This window comes from Equus quagga, chromosome 1 (genome assembly GCF_021613505.1).
Source record: "Equus quagga isolate Etosha38 chromosome 1, UCLA_HA_Equagga_1.0, whole genome shotgun sequence".
In the NCBI taxonomy this organism is placed as follows: Eukaryota; Metazoa; Chordata; class Mammalia; order Perissodactyla; family Equidae; genus Equus; species Equus quagga.
In genome coordinates, this window is record NC_060267.1 from 163,986,597 (window position 1) to 164,007,781 (window position 21,185).

The 21,185-nt window shown below is 42.8% G+C and overlaps 1 protein-coding gene across 4 annotated transcripts in view; it reads left to right on the plus strand.

Annotated features, from left to right (window-relative positions):
* RFTN1 (raftlin, lipid raft linker 1) overlaps positions 1-21,185 on the plus strand; it is a 197,882-nt gene that overhangs the window by 74,649 nt on the left and 102,048 nt on the right. For all 4 annotated transcript variants that reach the window (XM_046676243.1, XM_046676250.1, XM_046676226.1 and 1 more), the window contains exon 3: positions 12,030-12,216. In XM_046676243.1, the coding sequence (XP_046532199.1) occupies positions 12,030-12,216 (187 nt within the window). The remainder of the gene's footprint in view (positions 1-12,029; positions 12,217-21,185) is intronic.

Here is a 21,185-nt window from a genome sequence, read left to right on the forward strand (position 1 = left end):
AGAAGTACTTTCTCCTTGTGGGAGCTGAGGCGAAAAGTTGAGTGGAAGGTGCGGCCGATGCTGTTGGTTAAAGGAACGTTTCTGGGAGATGCGTGGTAGTGATGGTTGCACAACAGTGTGGATGTACTTAATGCTGTTAAATCGTGCACTTGAAAATGGTTAAAATGGTAAATTTTATGTTATGCATATTTTACCACAATTAAAAAAACCAAAACATAAAGGTTTTTTGGTTCCCTCTGAGTTTTACACTGGCTGATGGTTTTCTAGGACCCGTCATGGTTTTCTCATCTTGATCCCATGGCTAATCTACTTTGGGGCCCAGGGTGTGTGGGCACCTCAGAGTTACCCCAGAGATGCTCAGGTGGCAGTTTGCATTGGACTTTCTTTAATGGAAGAGTGTGGTCATGCCGTGGGTCATGTATTGGCAGAGAATTTATTTATTTAAAATGGTTAAGATGGTGCCTTCTCCAGGCACCAGGGTCGGCCAGCTTGTTGATGAATAAACCTGGCATAGGCTCTGGCCTGGTAGAACTTATTTGGTGGGAAAGACAGGGAAAAAAAGTAAATGAATAATTTATATAATTGAGAGTTGTGATAGATGCTATGAAACAAAGGACTGGGAAGCAGTGGTATAGAGCAGCGCTGCCTGGTGGAAACATCCTGTGAGCCACGTGTGTAAGTTTAGATTTTCTAGTAGCCTCATTTAAAACAGTAAAAAGAAACAGGTGAAATTAATTTAATAATATATTTTATTTAATCCTAAGATTTCCAAAATATTGTCATTTCAGTGTGTTATCAATATAAAAAACCCTCTGACTTAGATATTTTACGTTCTTTTTTTTCATGCTGAGTCTTTGAAATCTGGTACATATTTTAGACTTACGGCACATTCAGTTCTGACTAGCCACCTTTGGAGTGCTGAATAGCCACATGTGGCTAGTGGCTAGTCTTGGATGGCACAGGGAGAGAGCTGTGTGTGTGTGAGAGAGAGTGATAGACACACAGACACAGAGAAGGAGGGAGGGATGGAGAGAAAAGAGAGAGAGAGACAGAGAGAGGGAGACAGAGACAGAGAGACAGAGAGAGATATGGACAGTGGATGGCTCATAATTAGGTGGTGTGGATAAAGACAGCCTGCCTCCATCTCCTTTTTTCCCCCTCTTTTTGTCTCTCTGTTTCTCTTCCTTGATGTTTTTAGATCGTGAAATTTAGAGGATGATCCGGGCCCTGACTTTGGCTGTCGAGAAACTAAATAGTGTTATTCCACTGTAATTGTCCTCTTGTATGGTTCTATCTTTATCTCTGTTTTTGTTACTTTGAAATGAATCAATGCAGGCAAGTAATTAAGAAAACAGTTGATGATCTTTACTGCACCCCGCCTCCCCCGTTCCTAATCCCCTGATTTCACAAAGTTAACTGCCTAGTCTGTCTCCTTCCACACCTCTTCTGTGCGCCTGTGGGCCTGGACACATTTAGAGGGATTTTGTTTGGTTTTTTTAAAAAAATGGGCACATATAATGTATGTATCACTCTGCATCATGCTTTTCTCAGTCTATAATGGATATGCCTCCAGGTCAGAGCTGTGAATCCAACTAATTTTTAAAATTGCTACTTAATAGTCTACAATATGAAAAGTCCGTAGTGTGTTGGCCATTCCACTGTCGATGGATTTCATCGCATGGATGTGGGGAATTAAAATGGCACTTGGCTGTTTCAGACTTGAAAAATGGACCATGTTCCTTCTTGTTCTGAAAGAGCTGGTCGCCTGCCTGCCTCTAGTGGGGCTGTTCCAGATGGTGGATGGGTGAGGGGACATGGTCTCCAGGTCACAATGTGTTCGCAGGCTCCGTACGTGTTACCTGTTTGAGGTGCTCTTTTAGCGGGATTCTCTGCTTTCAACACACCTAAAATGAGAAGGTATCAGAACAATCAGACTCTTAGTTGAAATGGAGACTCCCCCAAAAGCTCCTTGTAAAGAGGCGTTATTGTTCTGCTATGCCTTCTCTAAGAACTTGGCCACATGGCATTATATTTTCAGTACTGATTACTTTTATAAACGTCTTGAGACTTTATTATAGAAATTCATACAGAGTCCCATTTGCATTCTAAACAGTTTTATTTCCATATTGTTTGTACATATTCATTAGTGGCTGGTCTTTGATGCAGTCTGTTTATTGTACTCTCAAAATCAAAAGAAAACCAGGACTATCAGCTATCATGCTATCACGCTCAATTAGGAAAATGGCATAAAATATTGATAACTAGCTTCCCTTCTGACTCATGCTCAGCTCTTCTTGGATTTGGCGTGGATGAGTCTGGATAGAAATTCTGAAGACTTGGTGATCCTTTGCATCTTCCCTTCTCTATAAAAAGTACTTTTAAGGGTGTGAAATATTTTATTAATACTCTGAGTTCAGTTTCCAGCTAGTTGTTTTTAATATTTGAGTACCCCACTGTGAAATCTAGCAGCATGGGGCCTGGAGTTTCTTGAAAAGCTTTCTCGATGAATCTTGGCCTCTCTCCTCCAACAACATGGACTGGTGAGATGAGCAATAATGCCATCTTTTGGGTTTGATCAATGGGTACAATCTTGGGGAATTATTCAGGCACTCTCCTTACAAACACCTAGACGCTGAATTTTTTTACAGTACCATATTGTGTGTGTGTGTAATTCTGTGACTGTGTGTGACCCTTTGAAATGACAAGCAAACCAATAAGAACTTGACTTCCCCTCCCCGTCCCCTTCACACACACACACACACACACACACCGCATTGTTGTGGTTGTCTGATGCTTAGCCATCGTTTGTGGTCTGGAGGCCTGCATCTTAAGAACTCATTCGATGAGGCATCTGTTGCATTTACAGTTACCCACTGAGTGACCTGTAGGTCCTAGGTTTATATAAGTTTGAAGAAGTGCTTTTAGTCTTACTGAGATTTCCCCTTGAGTTTATCTGTGGTTTGGTTAAGGTGTTAAGAATCGTGTTTTATGAATTCGGATTGGTGGTTCCCAGGGGCCACAGGGAGAAGGGAATGGGGAATGACTGCTTAGTGGCTATGGGGTTTCCTTTGGGCTTGATGAAGATGTTTTAGAACTTGATAGAGATGAGGATTGCACAACATTATAAATGTGCTAAATGCTGCTGAATTGTTCACTTTAAAATAGTTGATTTTATGTTATGTAAATTTTACTTCAATTAAACAAAGAAAAAAGAATAAATAGTGTTTTAATGGTGTGGTCTCCTGAACCTGGATATGGTTTTCTTTTTTGTAAGTTTCAGAAACATGAATTTATTTGATGAAAAGATGACAGAAATCTGAATTTGAAAAGCCCTAAAATGAATGCTTGAAAGCTTTTCCCCCCAGACTTAGAAATGACACAGAAGACGTGGGCCACAAACATTACTTTAAAAATGGAATTCCTATTCCTTACCTATACAATGAAAAACGCCACATTGAAAAATGATTGATTTTAGTGTTTTGGTAAATTGGATCTACTGCAAAGCCCAGGCAGATTTATGTTATAGAAACAGTGGCCTTTAGGGAACTTTAAAAAAAAAAAAAGATTTTGTTGAACAGTGTCATTATCAGCTTCACCTGTGAGGGAGATTACCCGAGGGAGATGGTGTCTCTCTGTCGTGTGGTGCTCCTTGGTATTGACAGATCCATTAGCGGATGTAATTAGAAAAGCAAAGTCAGACTTTGAATAATTAGGTTAAAGTCACAAATGATTGCTGGGCAAAATAACAGAAGTTCATTCGGCGGCCACTGCCTGCTGTAGAGAGCTGGGTGACATGTGCCGTACGCGGGGGTTTCTTTCTTGTGTTGGATGCTGGTGCTTTCCCAATAATAAAGTTTGAAGTAGCAAAGACATCTCCTTGGCTCTTTTGCAGATGTGTGAAGGGCTTTGTTTCTAGGGAATAAATGGGGCTGCAGAATGTTTTTGCTAAACAAAACATAGTCATAGCAAAAACAAAATCTACTTTATCCCATGAGTGTTAAGAAATGTGTGGTTTCGCGGATTGTGTTTTTTCCCTTGCTTTCATTCCTTTCTTTCTTTTCCTTTTCTTTTTCCCTCCTGGAATAATGGCTTATTTATTTATATGGAGTTACTTTCTGAAAGGAAAACAAAACACTTATTTCAAAAGATCTCTGGACTCTTATGCCACCCAAAATACCTTTCCAGCAATACCTTCTATATTTTGATTTTTAGAAAGTCTGTTAGTGGTAATTAAGTGAGGAAAAAAAAATAAGATTTCCAAGGGATTCAAAATATAATTATGTGGTTCTAAACTCTTTGTTCATCTTTACGTCAGTATAGAAAAGGGAGGAATTAGGAAATCGAGGCCTGTGTGAAATATCTACAAGTGTATCCTCGAAGACTTTGATGTAAATTGTGATGATATGGAAATGAGTGGAATCACAAGCTCTCCAATACGTGACTGTTGCTCACGCTTAACCCTTCAAAGTGCTAAGATCAGTGTTAGGAAGGATGTGGGCCATCCATCCGTCTACATGGATCACAAGCCCCATTCAGACTCTGTAACCTACCAAGTATTGGCTTTGGGTTACATGGGGTTTAAAATAAAATTGAAATTGCTTGCCGAATTTAAAGATTAGGTGAGTTTCTATGAGGATCAAGATTTCTGACTTCTTGAAGCTAAGAATTAGAAGTTCTGGCACCATGGGGCCCATGTGCCCATTGCTAATAACCAAGCTAGAAGAACGAGATGTCACCCCCTTGGCAAGTTGGGGCCTTCGTGTTCATTGTTCTTTCCCTGACTGTGTCTCTTGTTGACTTTATCCATCCGGCCCCTGAGGGCCCTGGTTTCTGACCTTGGGATCTGCACCAGACCTTCTGCTGGGTCATGAGATGAGAACCAGCTGCTGCCCAAGCTGGTGGGAGAAGCCAGCTGGAGAACAGGGCTTTGCACAGCAGTAGGACAAAGTTCCCACGTAGGATGGAGACACGGCTCCCTGAGTGGGAGCCAGGGGGTGTCCAGCCTGGACCTTGGGCTTGCAGACTGATCACTGTGGGTAAAGACTTGGCAACATGACAGATTGGAAAGTGGAGAGAAAAGTGTGATTTTTAAATGGACATTGGGCCCTAATGCTGGCATTTCCTCAGACTGGAGGGTAACATTGTCCAAGACAGGCTCATCAGTGTCCCTCATCTTCAGGATATGAAAACTTTTAGTAATTAACAGTTTTAACTTACGATGGCGTAGGTGGTTCAGCCCTGGAGTAGAGTCCTAGTAAAAATCCAGGAAGCCTGGGTAACTTCAGATCACTCATACCATTTTCCTTGTAGCTCCTGTCATTGCCACAGATATTTCCTAAAATGCCCCTGTTCTCTCCCACCACCGTGCAGGCAGATCTTCCCTAGAACTCCCCTGGAAGGCTCCCACAGCCCCGGGGGACAGTCGGACCAGGCACAATCCCTTCTAGGCTGGGACCCTCGGACCACAGTGGTGTTTATCCTGCCTTCCCAGCAACAGGTTATGCTCCTGTCTTTCTTTCCATCTCTCCACCCATCAGCACATGTGGTTGTTCCCTGTTCCCATTTTGCCTCTGGTTTGGGGAAACTCTTTCAGTTTATGTCAAAAACATTTATTATATTATCCAATGTCACTTTTTTAGTTAGAAATTGGTACCGTAATCCCCAAAATGAAACCATTAAATTGTTGCGTTTTAAAGTTGAAAGTTCCTTTAAGAATTGCCTATCCAGGGTCTTCATTTTATAAACGAGGGACCCAAGAGATGGGGTGGGAGTTATATGACTTGCCCAAGGTTACATAATTTGTAAACGAAATCAGGCAAATATTGCAAAACAAAAATAGTGGAGAGGTTGCTCTGATGGGTGGGGTGAGAAATAGACCAAGAGGCTACGCTCGGTATGTCCAGCCAAACAACTAAGTCATTCCTTCGCTTATTTTTCTAGTAATAATATTGGGGGATTGGTCAGTTTACAAGAACTAGAGCTTTTGTTTAAGGTTAAGGTTCAAATAGAAACATGAAATTAAGGTCTTTAATCATATTCACACCAAGAGCCTGTTTTTTTAAATTGTGATATGATTGTTGAGATTCATTTTTGTTTGTTTTTTAATCCTGAAGCTAAACTTACTTTGACAGCATGCGTACCAAAAATTAAAGCCATAAAATTGCTGAGTTTTGACAGGAGATATATCTTTAGATTTTAAGATAAAAATTTAAAAGCTATTATGTTTTATTCAGGAAGCATTTAACAGTAAAGTAATTGATTGACTAATATTTTTAGTACACTGATTTGAGAGCCTGGATATTAAGAGGTGTGGGTGGGAATGAGAAGCGATTTAAGGGCCCAGCACCATGATGTCCTCACCACCCGCGGCTGACCGCTCTCCCTGGCCCACTCCCCATCCACCACTGCCAGCACACTGCCTATGACAATTCTGAGCTTTATGGATTACACACACATTATCCCATTTGGTTCTCACAACCACCCTATGATAGAAAACAGGCTGATGTTATTATCTCCGTTTTATACGAGAAGACTGTGTCCATGTGCCCAGGATTAACGCTAGTGAGAAATGCAGCTGATGCTAGAATCCCGAGTCTTCTAACCACATCAACTACTTTTATTTTATTTTATTATTTTTTAAGATTGGCACCTGAGCTAACAACTGTTGCCAATCTTTTTTTTCCCCTGCTTTTTCTCCCCAAATTCCCTCAGTACATAGTTGTATATTTTAGTTGTGGGTCCTTCTAGTTGTGGCATGTGGATGCCGCCTCAGCGTGGCCTGATGAGTGGTGCTAGATCCCCGCCCCAGATTCGAACTGGCAAAACCCCGGGCCGCTGAAGCAGAGCACGCGAACTTAACCACTCGGCCATGGGGCTGGCCCCTAGTTTTATGTTTTTATTACAGCATGATGCATAAAAGGAAACAAGTATGTAAATTATCAAAATCTTGGTGAAGGTTTATTTTATTATAGCAGTAAGAGTTTGAAATACTTGAAACATTCACAAAATATTGAACTGTTGAGACTGGCTGAGTTTGAGGTCTCATATTTGATGACTCACAGATGCTCTTTATTTGCAGTATTGTCAAAGAAAAGGGGATCATAGTGCTGCATGGTGTTTTTAGGTTTGATGCATATCATGAAATTACCCTCCAGAAAGGCCAAAAAAGTCCATTCAGTTTTTCAAATAAAACAACCAGCGTCTATGCCACACGCAGTTGTGCCCTCTGGGTTCAGTCGCTTCCTAATCTCTTGACAGCAGAGGAAACCCAACCCTGTTTCCTTTGGGACAATATACATACAGACCCACTCCTGTCTTGTGTTTTTTTTTTGAGGAAGATTAGCCCTGAGTTAACATCTACTGCCAATCCTCCTCTTTTTGCTGAGGAAGACTGGCTCTGAGCTAACAGCCATGCCCATCTTCCTCTACTTTATATGTGGGATGCCTACCACAGCGTGGCTTGCCAAGCAGTGCCATGTCCGCACCCGGGATCCCAACTGGCAAACCCCGGGCTGCCAGAGCAGAACGTGCGCGCTTAACCGCTGCGCCACCGGGCTGGCCCCCACTCCTGTCTTTTGCAGGGCCTGGGACCAGAGTGCAAGAAGAGATATTGGGCCTGAGCCAATACTAGGGTGAGGCGAGCGAGGCAACATTCGTTAAAAAGACGCGATCAGCAACAGTGGCGTGCAGAGCCGTGCTGGAGCCTGAGGCCAAAGGAAAAATCAATAACACTGATCCTGTCCTTATTAAAATTTTTGATATTTTGTTTGTTATGGATTTTTTGCATTAATTTTCACTTTTTAACATATTGCATTAAATATTTATGTTGATTGCTGAGTTTTTGCACCTGTGGCAGTGTCTCCTCACTCACCTCGCCCTAGTCTCTGTCCCAGTTTGGGCCTGGGGGTGGGCATACAGCGGGGACCATCAGGACCACCCTAGCTACAGACTGGGGAAGAAGCCTGCGCAGGCTGGGGCTGTCAGGCCAGAGAATTCCCGGGTCTAGGCCATGTGAAGTTGGGGTGCAGGGCACAGGTGGGTGCATGCCCTTAGACCCAGGTTTCCTGGCCCATGAAGAGGAGAGTGTTGGAGGAGGGCCCAGGTGGAACTTTCTGGAGAGTACTTCTCAGCCTCAGAATCTCCTGGAGGGCTTGTGAAGGTGTAGGTGGCTCAGATTCTGATTCAGTAGGTCTGGGGTGGGGCCCAGAGTCTTCATTGCTAACCAGTTCCTGGGTGCTGCTGCTGCTGGGCCACGGTGCACATGGGGAGGCTCCCTGCTCTGAAGCTCGGGGTCCAGGGTAGGGGCCCTCTTGCCTGGGTCTAAGGAGCTGCTTGTGAGCCCTTGACGGGTTTCTGTGTGTGGGAATGCAAAGGGGCTCAGCGTCTTTACCAGACTTAGTTTTAGACTTTTTTATCTAGCAGCATATCCACAGTGTACCCTTTAAGAGAAAGATTGCATGCATCTCGGCTTCCCTGGTCAGTCGTCTGTTTGTCACTGTTGTGAATGGAGATTTCTCTAGTTTGCTGGACACTTGGTCTAGGGACTCATTGCTATAGGTTTTTTTTCCCCTGTAAATCTCCTGCATGGTGTATGGAAATGAGAGCTACAGTATCTGATGTTAAATAATATTCCTAAGTACCCCTAGATTTTGTTTTTGTGTTTTAAAATAACACATTATTGGGGCCAGCCCTGTGGCATGGTTGTTAAGTTTGTGTGCTCTGCTTTGGCTTTGTGGGTTTGGATCCCAGGACCTTCACCACTCATCAAGCCATGCTGTGGTGGTGTCTCACATACAAAATAAAGGAAGGTGGGCACAGATGTTAGCTCAGGGCAAATCTTCCTCAAGCAAAAAAAAAAAAGAGGAAGATTGGTAACAGATATTATCTCAGGGTGAATCTTCCTCAACAACAAAAAAATAAAAAAGAATTTAAAAAACCACATTTTTTAAAAAAAATACATAAAAACTTGTAAATAATATTGTTTTTACATATAAAGAAGACAATTAAAATGTCTCATAAACCCTCGCCCCAAATGGTCCCTGTTGATGTTGTACTAGAAGTACGTAATAAAGTAAAAACCGCCTTCCCATCCTCCCCTCTCTACTACAGTCCCTCTTTCCAATATTGATGTTTTTTGTGATTCCTTCCAGAAAAAAATTATTCTTGTCTATCCTTTTTTTCAATACAAGAGCATCATATGATAGACACTGTTAGACACCTTACGTCTTAACTTAGTAATGTATCTTGGACATGTTTCCATCAGCACATGACAGATTTACCTTAATCTCCTTAAACGTTCATAGGATTCATCATTGTTTAACTGGCACACCAGTGAAGAACTCTTTGGTTCCAGGTTGTTGCTGTATGAACAACCCAGTAGTGAATGTCTTTCTTTGTCCATACATCTTGAAAAACTTTTATGAACCCAGCCATAGGTGTAATACCAGCAGCGGAGTTGCTGGACAAAGGGCGCAGACACTTTTCAGTTTGGAGGCAGTCACCACATTGCCCTCCAGAAAGGTCACCCCATCAACTGTGATGAGCGTTGTCTGTTTCCCCAATCTTCTTGCCCGTGATTGATATCATAGAAGTAAAAAGAAAAAATAATTGTACTATTTCAATAGCAGTACATTATAAAGTAACTAGGAATAAACTTAGTAAGTGTGCAGTATTTATGTGAAGAAAACTTTAATATGCATCTGAAGGACTGAAAAGACTTGAATAAACGAAAGTTATGCTGTGTTCTTGTGTGGGAACTTGTAGCATGATGAAAATATCCATTCTCCCTCAGTAAAGCTATAAATTTGAACATGATCCAATAAAAATATTAACACCATTTTTTTGTGGAGGGGGAATTTGATGAGCTGATTTTAAAGATCCTTTGGAAAAACAAATAAGTAAGAATAGACAGGAAGATTCAGAAAATAAACAGGAAGCTAAGAAGATTCAGGAAATAGCCAGAGCAGATATTAAAATATAATATGAAACTAACATTGCTAAAATGTATTAATGGATTACAGTCATAAACTTAAATATATTCAGGAATATAATATATGATAAAGGTGGTAACTCAAATCAATGAGGAAAATGGATAAAAAATGGGAAAATGTTTAATTCATGTTGCATAAATTCCAAATGCATCAAAGATTTACATGTAAAAAATGAAATATGCACTACAAGAAATCACAGGAGAATTGTTTTATAATCCCAGATCTCTCTGCTGTGACATAAAACTCAGAAGCTGTTGAAGACAAGATTGATAAATTCACCTTTACAAAAAAAATTCTCCATAGCGAAAGGCACCTTTCACCAAGTCAAAAGACAATAAATTGTGGGAAGATATTTGCCACTGGCATCACAAATAAGAACCAATAAGAAAAAAGGACCAATAACCCAAAAGAAAACTAGGCAGCGACTATGAACAGTTAACAGAAAAGGCAACACTGATAGCATTTAAACATAAAATGTTTAATAAGAAAAAATTAAAATTACATAATAAGAGAAATACAAATTGCCACCTCACAGGGGTCATTTTTTCACTATGAGATTAGCCGGGGCGTGAGAAGGGAAATGCCTTTGTACAGCGCTGATGGGAGGTAAAGCTGTATCTACTTTATGGAGGAATCTGGCAATATCTGAAAAAACTACAATGCATTTATCTTTAGCCCAGCAATTCCACACCTAGGAATTTATTCTTTTAGAGGTACTATATATACATGCACCCATGTGAAATCATGTAGGAGCAATGTTTTTCACTGCAGCATTACTTATAAAAGCAAAAGTTTGAATAATCTGTGGTCCATCACACAATGGAAACTGCGTCTGTAAAAAGAGTGAGGAAGAGCCCTGTGTACTGCCATTGAAGGTCTCTAAGACAAGTACACTGTTAGTTGATAAAAAGCCAGGTGCTTGATGTTATGCTACCATTTGAGTAAAAGGGGAGCGAGATCTATAGAGTTATTTAATTGTGCATGAATTCAGCGATTGTTGACATGTATACAAAAAATGAATAATATTGATTGCGTCAAGGGAAAAGCCTGGGAGGCAGGGACAGACCTGGGACGTAGGCTTTTGGCTCTGTATACGCTTGTACCTTTCGAATTTTGAATCTTGTCTGCCTTTCTTAAAAAAAATTTTTTTTTAAAGGTTGGCACCTGAGCTAACATCTATTGCCAATCTTTTTTTTCTTCTTCTTCTTCTCCCCAAGGCCCCCCAGTACGTAGCTGTATATTCTAGTTGTAGGTCCTTCTGGTTGTGCAGTGTGGGACACTGCCTCAGTGTGGCTTGATCAACTTAGCGGAGCCGTGCTAGGACCATGCCCAGGATCCAAACCAGTGAAACCTGGGGCCGCCGAATGCAGTGTGGGAACTTAACCACTCGGCCATGGGGCTGGCCCCTAAAATTTTTTAAATGCAAATTTTAAAATAATTCAGTAGGTAAAGAATATTTATTTGTTTTGATATGCATAGTTCTAATGTTGAGTTAATTTGAGTGTCTTTTCAAATATTATGCTTTTAGGCAATTGACTGTTCATATACTTTGTCCATTTTTCTTTTTTTTTTTGGAGTGGTTTCTTTACAAATCAAGGAAATGACCCCTTTGTCTTAAGTGTCACAGAAATTTTGTTCTGGTTTATCTTTTGGTTGTTGGTGCTGCTTTTTGCCACCTGTCGATTTTATATTTGCCCACAGTCCTTGTCTCCCCCTCCAGCCCCCCAACCCCTGCTTCTTCTGCTGCTTTTCTTTCTTTTTAATTTTTTTTGAGGGGGGTGGAAATGACTTTTTCAATGTGATCTCTGAGCAGATTGACTCAGTATTTAAAATATCCAATTATCAGTGCCTTTGGATGAGTTGCAAAATATCTGGGTGCTTGTAAGTTCTCTTTGAGGACAGTAGTTAAGACGGAACGAACTCATTTTTAGTGAGAGGTGACCTAGAGATCCGTCTCAAGGGCAAGGGGAGAGGGACTCAGATGGGTGGGGCAGGCAGTGTCCGTGGGTCTCTGATGAGCTCTCCTCTCCCCACCCCCAGCGGAGCTCCCGCGCTCCTCGGCGGTGAGGCTGGCCTCCCTGCGCGACCTGCCCGCCCAGCTCCTGGAGCTGTACCAGCAGGGCTTTTCGCTGGTGGCTCTGCATCCTTTTGTGCAGCCGATCCATGAACAGGAGAAGACACCCCTCGAGCACATCTTCAGGGCCATTCTGATCAAGAAAACCGACAGGTAAGGCCTTTGCGGGTAGATGGTTAGGATCGCGAGGTGGCTAACCTGTGTTGAATGGAAGAGGGGAATTAAGAGGATTAGGGGTGGGCTGGAGTGTGTGTTTGAAATTTGCATTGATGTTCCCAGGCCTCTGCCCTCTGACACGTAAGGCAGTACGTTAGGCAACCAGAGAGAAGTTTCTTAGCATCCTGTGGCTGTCCACACCCAACTGCGTAAGCAGAGAGTTCCATTTCACATCCTTTCCCTTCCTTCATTTATTGGATTACACACATCATTGATGGTGGGAAGCAGAGTCATTATAAAATACAATTTTAAAGGACAGGCATTTTCTCTCCTAGCAAAGATTACACTTTAATTTATTGGATTACACTCCTTTAATTTATTGGATTACACGTGGAGAAGAATCTCTCCTCTGAAGAGGTATCTCCCACAGTGATACAGCTAGAGCAAGTAGAATACTATTAATCCGAAAAGCATGGCCAGAAAACTCACTAATTTTTGTTAGACTATTTACAAACTTAATGCCTTCCCCCAAACTCTAGAAATAGTTGAACATTCTGAACCCACTGTAAATTCTGTCAGTCGTGTGGAAGGAAAAACAAAATCCACTTGAGTCAAGTGCTGTAATTGATTTAGTCTTGAATTTGATTTTCAAGGCTTTGAGGATGTTTTTTTAAGTATGCCTTGCCCAACTGAATGCTTACTCTTATATATATATACACACACACACACACACACACACACACATATATATATATGTAGTCGTTTTTTTGTTTTTGTTTTTTTTTTGCTGAGGAAGAGTCACCCTGAACTAGCATCCATTGGCAATCTTCCTCTTTTTTTGTATGGGAACTGTGCCACAGCATGGCCACTGAGACACGAGTAGTGTAGGTCCGTGCCTGGGAATTGAACCCAGGCCACCAAAATGGAGCACACCAAACTTAACCACTAGGCCATCAGGGCTGCTCCTTACTCATATTTTTATTGGGTCTAATTAGGAAAAGAGAGGTGGAGATTGGTTTCTCAAAAGGAGCAACATTAATTTTAAATGATTTCTTTAAAACAATGAAGGTGGAATAGAAAGCACCATATGTTTTTGCTGCTTTCGTAAAAATGAAAATTGAAGTAAGTCTGGCAAAGGAAATCAGATCTATCCTTTGGCCAACTATCATGGGAGGAATGACAACATACACCATGTTTTGAAAGGAGGGAGAGTACAGAGTGACTGCCTCTCTTTCTTTCTAAAAGTCGTTTTGCTGGGCGGACAAGGGTTCGGCTAGTGAGCTCACGAGCGACGGCTGTGAGGCGGGAGGCTGCGTGACTGAGATGGGCTCGTCTTTCCTGACAAGCAGAGTTCTTCATTTCTTCGTGGCTGATCAAGCTATGGGGCCCTTAGTCCCAGTCAACGTGCTCTAGAGTTCGAAGTGAAAGATGGTATATACCTGTGCTAATGTCCAGGATTACCATGGTTTTTGTAAAGTGAAATTTTCTTGATATCTGCCTTTTTTGCATATTGGTTTCTTTAGCCAGTTGGCTCAGGATCAAGATCTGGTCAATCACAAGAGGAAATTGTTCTGGGAGCCACAGTGGTTTTAGGTTCCACTGACACATGGGACATGCATCATGACTGTAGCTCACCTTGATTGAGTGCTCACTGTGTGCTGGTCTTTATAAGTATCATTTCGTCCACATAATCAGCCTGTGAAATAGCTACTATTTTTGTTCCTCTTTTAAAGGTGAGGAAACTGAGGCCCAGACATTGAATGATTTGTCAAGCTCTCACAGATGGCAAGTAGAGCTCTGACTTGCTCCCAGGCAGGCTGACTCCCATAGCTGTGTCTTACCCCTGAGGTGAAGCAGGCACTGTGCTCCTGCACCCGTGACGTTTGTGAACAAGCCCTTTATGAAAAAAAGTGGGGAGCGTGTCTTTGACTTTTAGATGGCGTAGTAGTCATTATTTCACCTTTCCTCCGTTTTACCGTTCAACAGTCTTCAAATAAATCTGAACTTCAGAAAGGAAACAAAATAAAACCGACTTACCGTGTGCCTTCCAGGTTACGCAAGGCATTACTGGGCTCCCGTGTTTCTCTACTTAGATGCGTGCATTGGTCTTGATGTTTAGAGGGGAGAAGTCCACTTTGGTCAAGTCACAGGTGTATCCCTCGGTGTGATTCTGTTATAGGTAATGTCAGCACGGGACTTGCCATGAAGTCAGCACATGTTAAATGAACTTGACTCTAAATGTGAAGATGTCTTTTTTTTCCTGCTATGGAGCAGCACTTCTCAAACTTTGACGTGCCTGCTGTGAATCCCTTGGGGCTGTCGTTCAAGTGCAGTCTGATTCAGCAGGTCCGGCGTGGGGCCTGGGACTTTGCATTTCCAACATGTTCCCAGATGATGCCAAGGCTGCTGGTCCATAGACCACACTTAGAATAGCAAGTGAGTAGAGGACCTGGCTAATTCCTGTCTGGCTTCGTGCCTCACACTCACCAACACTCCTGGGGATGGCCATTTCACTCTTGGGGACAGTCTGAGTACTGGGATAGGTGAGAAAGAACATAGGGTTCCTGGTTGGAGGGCCTGTGTTCTAGGCTGCACTTGGCTATGAATAAGTGGTGTAGTTTGGAGGGCATATCAGTACATTTTTCTGGTACTAAATGATTTGCAAGGCCTGAATCAACTCTGCATTATCTGATTGGATGAGGTGGGTTAGAAAGCTCCTCTTCAGGAATAAGAAGCCCCACTTTTGGGAATATCCATTACAAGCCAGCAGTGGAGCTGGTGTTCAATAGGAGTTCTTTCCTTCCACTGAGGACAGGCCCTGAGCGAATGAGCTTACTTTCCAGAAGAGGAAAATGGGTCAAGCTATTAAGAAGAATGAGACAGAGGTGTGCAGAAGGGTTTTCAAGAAAGAGAAGACGGCATTCTCCTTGGGTTTGAGTTCACTCTAGGCCAGAGTGCCTGGACCAACTGCCTGGGTGACTTTAAGGAGCATACCAGCTCCTTAATAAGCAGGTACAGAGATGGAAATTCCTTTGATAATTTTGTGCTGGGTCTTTGCAACTGCCCCCGCTCCCAGTGTTTTCTTTAAAGGAAGTTTCAAAAACTTGGTAATTTACCAGGGATAGTAATGAGAATGGTAATTTGTCATTCTCATGGCAAAAATGACCAAGAGAATTTCCCCTACTTGCATTCCCCATTAGTATTGGGTATAGTAGGAAGCAGAGTCAGTCATTATACAATATAATTTTAAAGGACAGCATTTTCTCTCCTAGCAAATGCACTAACCGTGTGTTTTTGCATCATGAGGAAAAGACCCCACACTATGAGAAACAAGCAAAACAACAGAACTTTTTCTGTATCAGTAGGGAGTTCAAGTAGTAGAATCAAAACAAAGGAAATCTCATGTGGTTAACTTTTAATATGGACAGTTAAAATGACATTTTTCACAAAGTCTGCCAAAGTTCTGACAGCTACAGATGCTGTTAAATGAAATGATTTAGCTCTCAAAGAGGAAGTATATGCCTGGTTAATATTTTCTAAGTAGCCCACATTGAAAGGGCCGTGGATAAACTTTTTAGATTACTATCAATCCAGATCAGGTTCATTAGCAAGAATCATCATAGGATGAGGACTTGAAACTTGAATATCAACCTTAATGTGTTTGAAAGTGAACATAAAGTTTTTAGCAAGTAACTGGCCTTCGCGTTCTGCAGCAAGACCAGGAAAAAGAGCAGAACCATACAAGCTTGCATTCATTCACTCACTCATTCCTTCATCTGCAAACACTTACTGAGCTTCAACTCGTTCTAAGATATTGTGCTAGGAGCTCTACTGGGTGGGAAGGTAGAGAGTGCAGATGCAAGGTTCACCTGGGAAGGGAGCCTGCCTTCCAGGGCCCTACAATTTAACTGAGAAAATGAGACGTGAGCCTTCTACCATGGGAGTTTGGAAAAAGGAGAAGTCACTGCTTGCTGGAAAGGAAACCAAGGAAATGTTTCTGGAGAAAGGAGCTTTTAGCTGGGTGAGATTTCTTTTGAGCAAACATAGGAGTAATGCCTAGGATGTAGAAAGAGTTGAAGTCTCGTAATGAAATGTATTCTAGTGGAGGTTGGATAATTTGAGAGCATCATTGACAGTCCAACTGGATTATTGAGTCATTCTCAAAGCTCAGCGCAGTGACATTCCTCTGGGCCCTCTACCATTTTGACAAACTTCACTTAAATCCATAAAAAATTACCTGATCTTTTCTTTTGAAAATTCCTGATAACTGCCATTTCATTTTAAGATGGCAAGCCAAAGCACACATCTAACCATACATTGTTCTTCATCCTAAGAGTGTTGAGTTTAGTCAAAGTCAGTTACTTTGAAAACTAACTCGAGAATGAGGAGCTGAATATGAGATATGTAGTGAATAAGTAGAAAGGGAGTTTGGGCTTCCTTCTCAGCTCTCGCTTCGGAACACCTAGTGATTTTTAACAGGCAATATGGTTGCATTCACTCTGAATTGTAAGTACGGTTAAGTTGTCCTTCAATTTTTTTCGGGCAGTTTTCCTTAGAATGAGTTGCCAAAGATCTCAAAACTTGATGGCTAAAAGAAGTCAGTTATTAAAATGTCACTTCTGATGTTTCATGAGTGTGGGTTTAATTCTAGGTCGTTTTATGGTTATAGACGTAAGTACAAAAATGTCTTGTGCTGCATTTTTCAGCTGTTGAATTGTCATTGTTCACACAGAGAGCTAGTTTAGGGTGTCAGTGATGTGTTTTTCATCACTAATGGGTTGAAGCCACTTGGATCCAGGTCTCCTGGAATAATGCCTTATATGGTACGGGGGACCATGACATTTGCGAATTCTGTCGACATTCATCAGGTGCCTTTTGGCCCACGGTCAGGGGGTGGGGCACACAGAGGAGCGGCGGCTAATGCAGGGGGTAGGATTCTGAAACCCTTGTGGAAGGTGGAAAATGAATATAATCAAAACCGCCCTTGAAAATCTCTTTGATTGCCCATGAAATGTAATACTGTAGCATCTCTCTACCTGACCGATGCACGTTTTCCTACAGGACTAAATCGGATTGGTGTTTCCAACAATGAGCCCCATGGGGAAGTCAGTAGGTGTGGGTTCAGAGCCAGTGTTCATTAGAATCACACCTAGGGTGGTGAGATGCTTGCACCTAGAGAGGCGTTCACAGGAACTGAAATTGAGGGAACAGGATCTCCACACCTCCCATCTCACATCCACTCCGGGGCACATCTGCCTTTTGAGTGTAATAACTGGCGCTGTTTTAAGTGGTAAACGTTCCTCTCTTTCAGTTAGATTTTTCTAAGATAACACGTGTGATGTAGCTTCTCTCTGCAAATATTACTCTGAAGAGCTCCCAGCTCTCAAGAAACTTATCTACTAGAGGGATGTAAAAAATATATGCAAACTACGTGCATGCTCAACTGAATCTCTGGGTCTGAGTTTCCACCTCTCACCTGGCATTTGTTAATGGGCGTACTTTAGAAGAGGAGACGCTGCCGCCCCCATTTGCTCTTGGTCTGGAATAATGGGTAGACTTGAACAGGGAACACCTGGTGGGGAGGGCCTCCCAGGCAGGGGGACTGGCCCAGACGAGCCCGGAACCTGGAAAGCAGAGCACAGATGATGTGGGGTGACTGGAGCGCGTGGTCCAGAGGGAAATGAGGAGCACGGGGCCTGGATCAGGAGGCCTCCGATGGCCGGGCCGAGTTTAAACTTTATCCTGAAGTCAGTGGGGAACCATTGCAATTTTTTAATTTTATTTTTAGAGGAATGACCATTAGAAGTGCTGAGTTTTTAAAAGCTTAAGAGAGGAAGAAAATGGAAGCTGATGGCGTTAGTTATGGTGGGAGATGATCGGTGACTAAAGCAGGCAAGGAAGAGAGAGATGTGAGATGTGTCTGACTGGAGCAAATAGTGGATCTAATGTTTAGCTGGAAAGGGACAGCATGAGGGAAGAGGACGCATCAAAATATGAGTGAGCTTTTGACTCTGAGTGGCCGAGAGGATTAACTGGAAGAGGGAGGGAGTGAGGATGGGGAAGGGGGTGTGTGTCTGGGTGGAGTTTTCCCAGAAGCTGACCCTGAGAGGAGGATTCACATGCATGTGGTTATTAAGGAAGTGTTCCCAGCAGGAATCAGTTAGGAGTGGGGATGTGGGACGGGGAAGGGGAGGGAGCAGGCTGATCCTGCATTGAGTCCACCTTGAGGCCAGGGAACTGGCTGTCATATGGAGCCATTTGCCATGAGCTGCCCCAGACACTTCCAGGTCTAGGACTTATCCAGGCAAAGCAGCTCCGGTAGCCAGAGAAGACGGTGAAGCATGCAGAAGCTGGGGAGACACACAGAACTGGGAGGGGCATCAGAGGAGGGATCAGGGGGATCTGGGTGGAGCACAGACAGCATCTACCACAGGAGGAGCGTGAACAGCATCAGTTTGGTCTCATGGTAATTGTGGCAATTGCTGGTGGTAGGATGTCAACTGCGAGGTGTCCACTGGGCAGTCAGGAGCAAGGAGGGAAGTCTGAGCTGGGAGAGGCTGGGGGAAGCTGTGTGAGGCCATGGTGAGCCCACTAGGACCAGCCTACTTCTGTGTTGCTGACTGAGCCCAGGCTGCTGTGGTCCTCATTTTCTATACCAGATGCCTCCAGTGATTCTTAGAAGAGATGCAGTGCTTGCCGAGAGCTGTGCTAAGTGGGTTGCTCCGTTCCAAATTGACCATATGCTTGGAGTCTGAGAAGTTTTTCCTCTCAGACCGCATCAGCAAGCTGTACTCCCAGCTACTTACAAGCAACACAGATTGCTGAATGAGTCAGCTCTGGCCGCCCAGTGTCAAGTGATGCAGAGAGAGACAATTCTTTAGGCTCCTTGCTGTTTTATTTCCAGGAAAGCAAATCCCAGAGTATGTTTAGCCTTTACCCCTTATTTCCTTTCTTGGGGCCGGGAATCTGAAATCCTGAAGACTGCTGTTTCTCTGACAGGGCTTGCAAACACAGATGCCTACAGAGGCCAGGCTCCTTGAGTGGAGACTCTTGGGTATGGTAGAGTCAATGCCTAACCCTGTCCCATTGTTGCTAAGTGTTGCCAGATCTTATGGTTTTTTTTTTTTTCCAAGAAAAGGCAGACATCTGGATTTTTATGTGAAAACTTTTCTTTTTTAGACGTTGCCTCACTTTTTCAAAGTAACACTGTGTATCCCCACCCCACTCCACTGGCTGCCATCTTGCAACCTTTAGATCTCAGTGTAATGCTTATTTCAGTGGAGTTAATCATCCGCCTTTGAGCTGAGTCTTCCTCCTTTCACATAAAGCAATCATCAGACTTCTGAGTGTCTTGTTACTGTTTTTCTGTGTCTGGCCAGCTCCTCTCCCCCTTGCTAAATCTTCTTTCATCCTTGGATTCTCATTACTTACTTAGAGTGCCAGATGCTGAGTAGGTGTTACTCAATAGAATATTCCTGAATTGAGTGGAATAAAACTATACCCTGAAATTTGGCTACCCTCATTCACTAAAGGGCCATAAATTCATTGCAAGATAGATCTGTCTTTGATTTACATATTTGTCAGTACCAAAAGTGCATCTTGATAATGCAGCCACACAGCATGGACCCCAAGTGATGGAACACTCCCCGCCCCCCGCCAGAAGTCACACCCAAATAACAGTGATTTGCCACAGGGCTATGTATATATGCAGGTTATTTTCATGCTTTTTTTTCTTTTTAAAAAACATCCAAAGGATGGCCTTCAAAAGAAAGGAAATCTTTGTGAACCATAAGTGGAGTACAAATGCATTACATTGCCTTTTTTATAGCCCACAAGATAACATGAACATTTTCTTTGGCATTTGAAAAGGGCAAATTTTGGAAAAGTACAAAATTGTATTGGAAGTAAAAAGAAAATTCTTGTAAAAATTATAGTCAGAAGTGTCCTCTTTAGGTGGCCTTGTGTCTCTTCATGTCTAATTTCTACCAATTACTTTGACTCTTGGGAGAATTATAGGCCTTCTAGAAAGAGGTTTCATAATTAAACGAAATACACAGAGGGTGGCAGCGCCTACTGAGGTGTGCCCTAGAAAATGCTCACACACGAGGCTGGGCTTCAGCCCTGGAGCGTGCTGATTGCTGGAATCACACGTGGGGAAGAAAAGGAACGTGGGGCCCAGCGGTGATTGACAGGTGTTACTGTGGTGGAGAAACCGCAGCAGCCGGTTTATTCCCAGAGAGCAGAAATTGAGGAAGGTGGATTCAAAGTTCTCTTCTTAAATCAGAGCAGGGAATAAGGTGTTGGTTTAGCATGGAGGTCGTTATTTTGGGTGCAGATAGAGGAAGGGCCCCCACTCCGTGCTCGAAGCTGCCCCTTGTTGCCAGCATGGTCTCATCTTCATCAGTTTTCTCAAGCTTTCCGAGGTGTTTGCAGAACTTGATGAGCTCTCCTGGGCTGCCACCTTACCCCGCAGAGCTGTCCAGCATCACCGAAGCCTATCTTAATGTATTCCTCCTATTTCCCATCTCTCTCTGGAGTGACACCCTTTTCTGGCGTGTTGAAGTTTCAGGATTCGCTGTTAATTATTGTGTTTGCACTTTCCAATCTAATATGCCGGTGTAAAGCCACATTCTCCTGGGGAAAGAGGGTTTTTTCCAGTCCGCACCCCTAAATGGCTTGCCTGGATACCCTTACTCTCTCCCTCCAAAGCGTCGGCCTTTATCCCAGTGGAGAGAGCAAGGGAGACGTGCATTGTTCACATGAAAGCTTATTTTCTCTCCTGTTTCATAGCTGTCCTTGATTGCCCGTGTCTTTCCCCGCGCTTTATTTTTTATTTATTTTTTGTCTCCTCTGAGAGAGAGAATTAGCATACTAGTGATTTCCAGTCTTTCCCAGAAGTCATTTGGAATGGCAGAGACAGCAAGCAGGTACCCAAAACACAGAAGTGCAAGCACTAAATTTCTTTG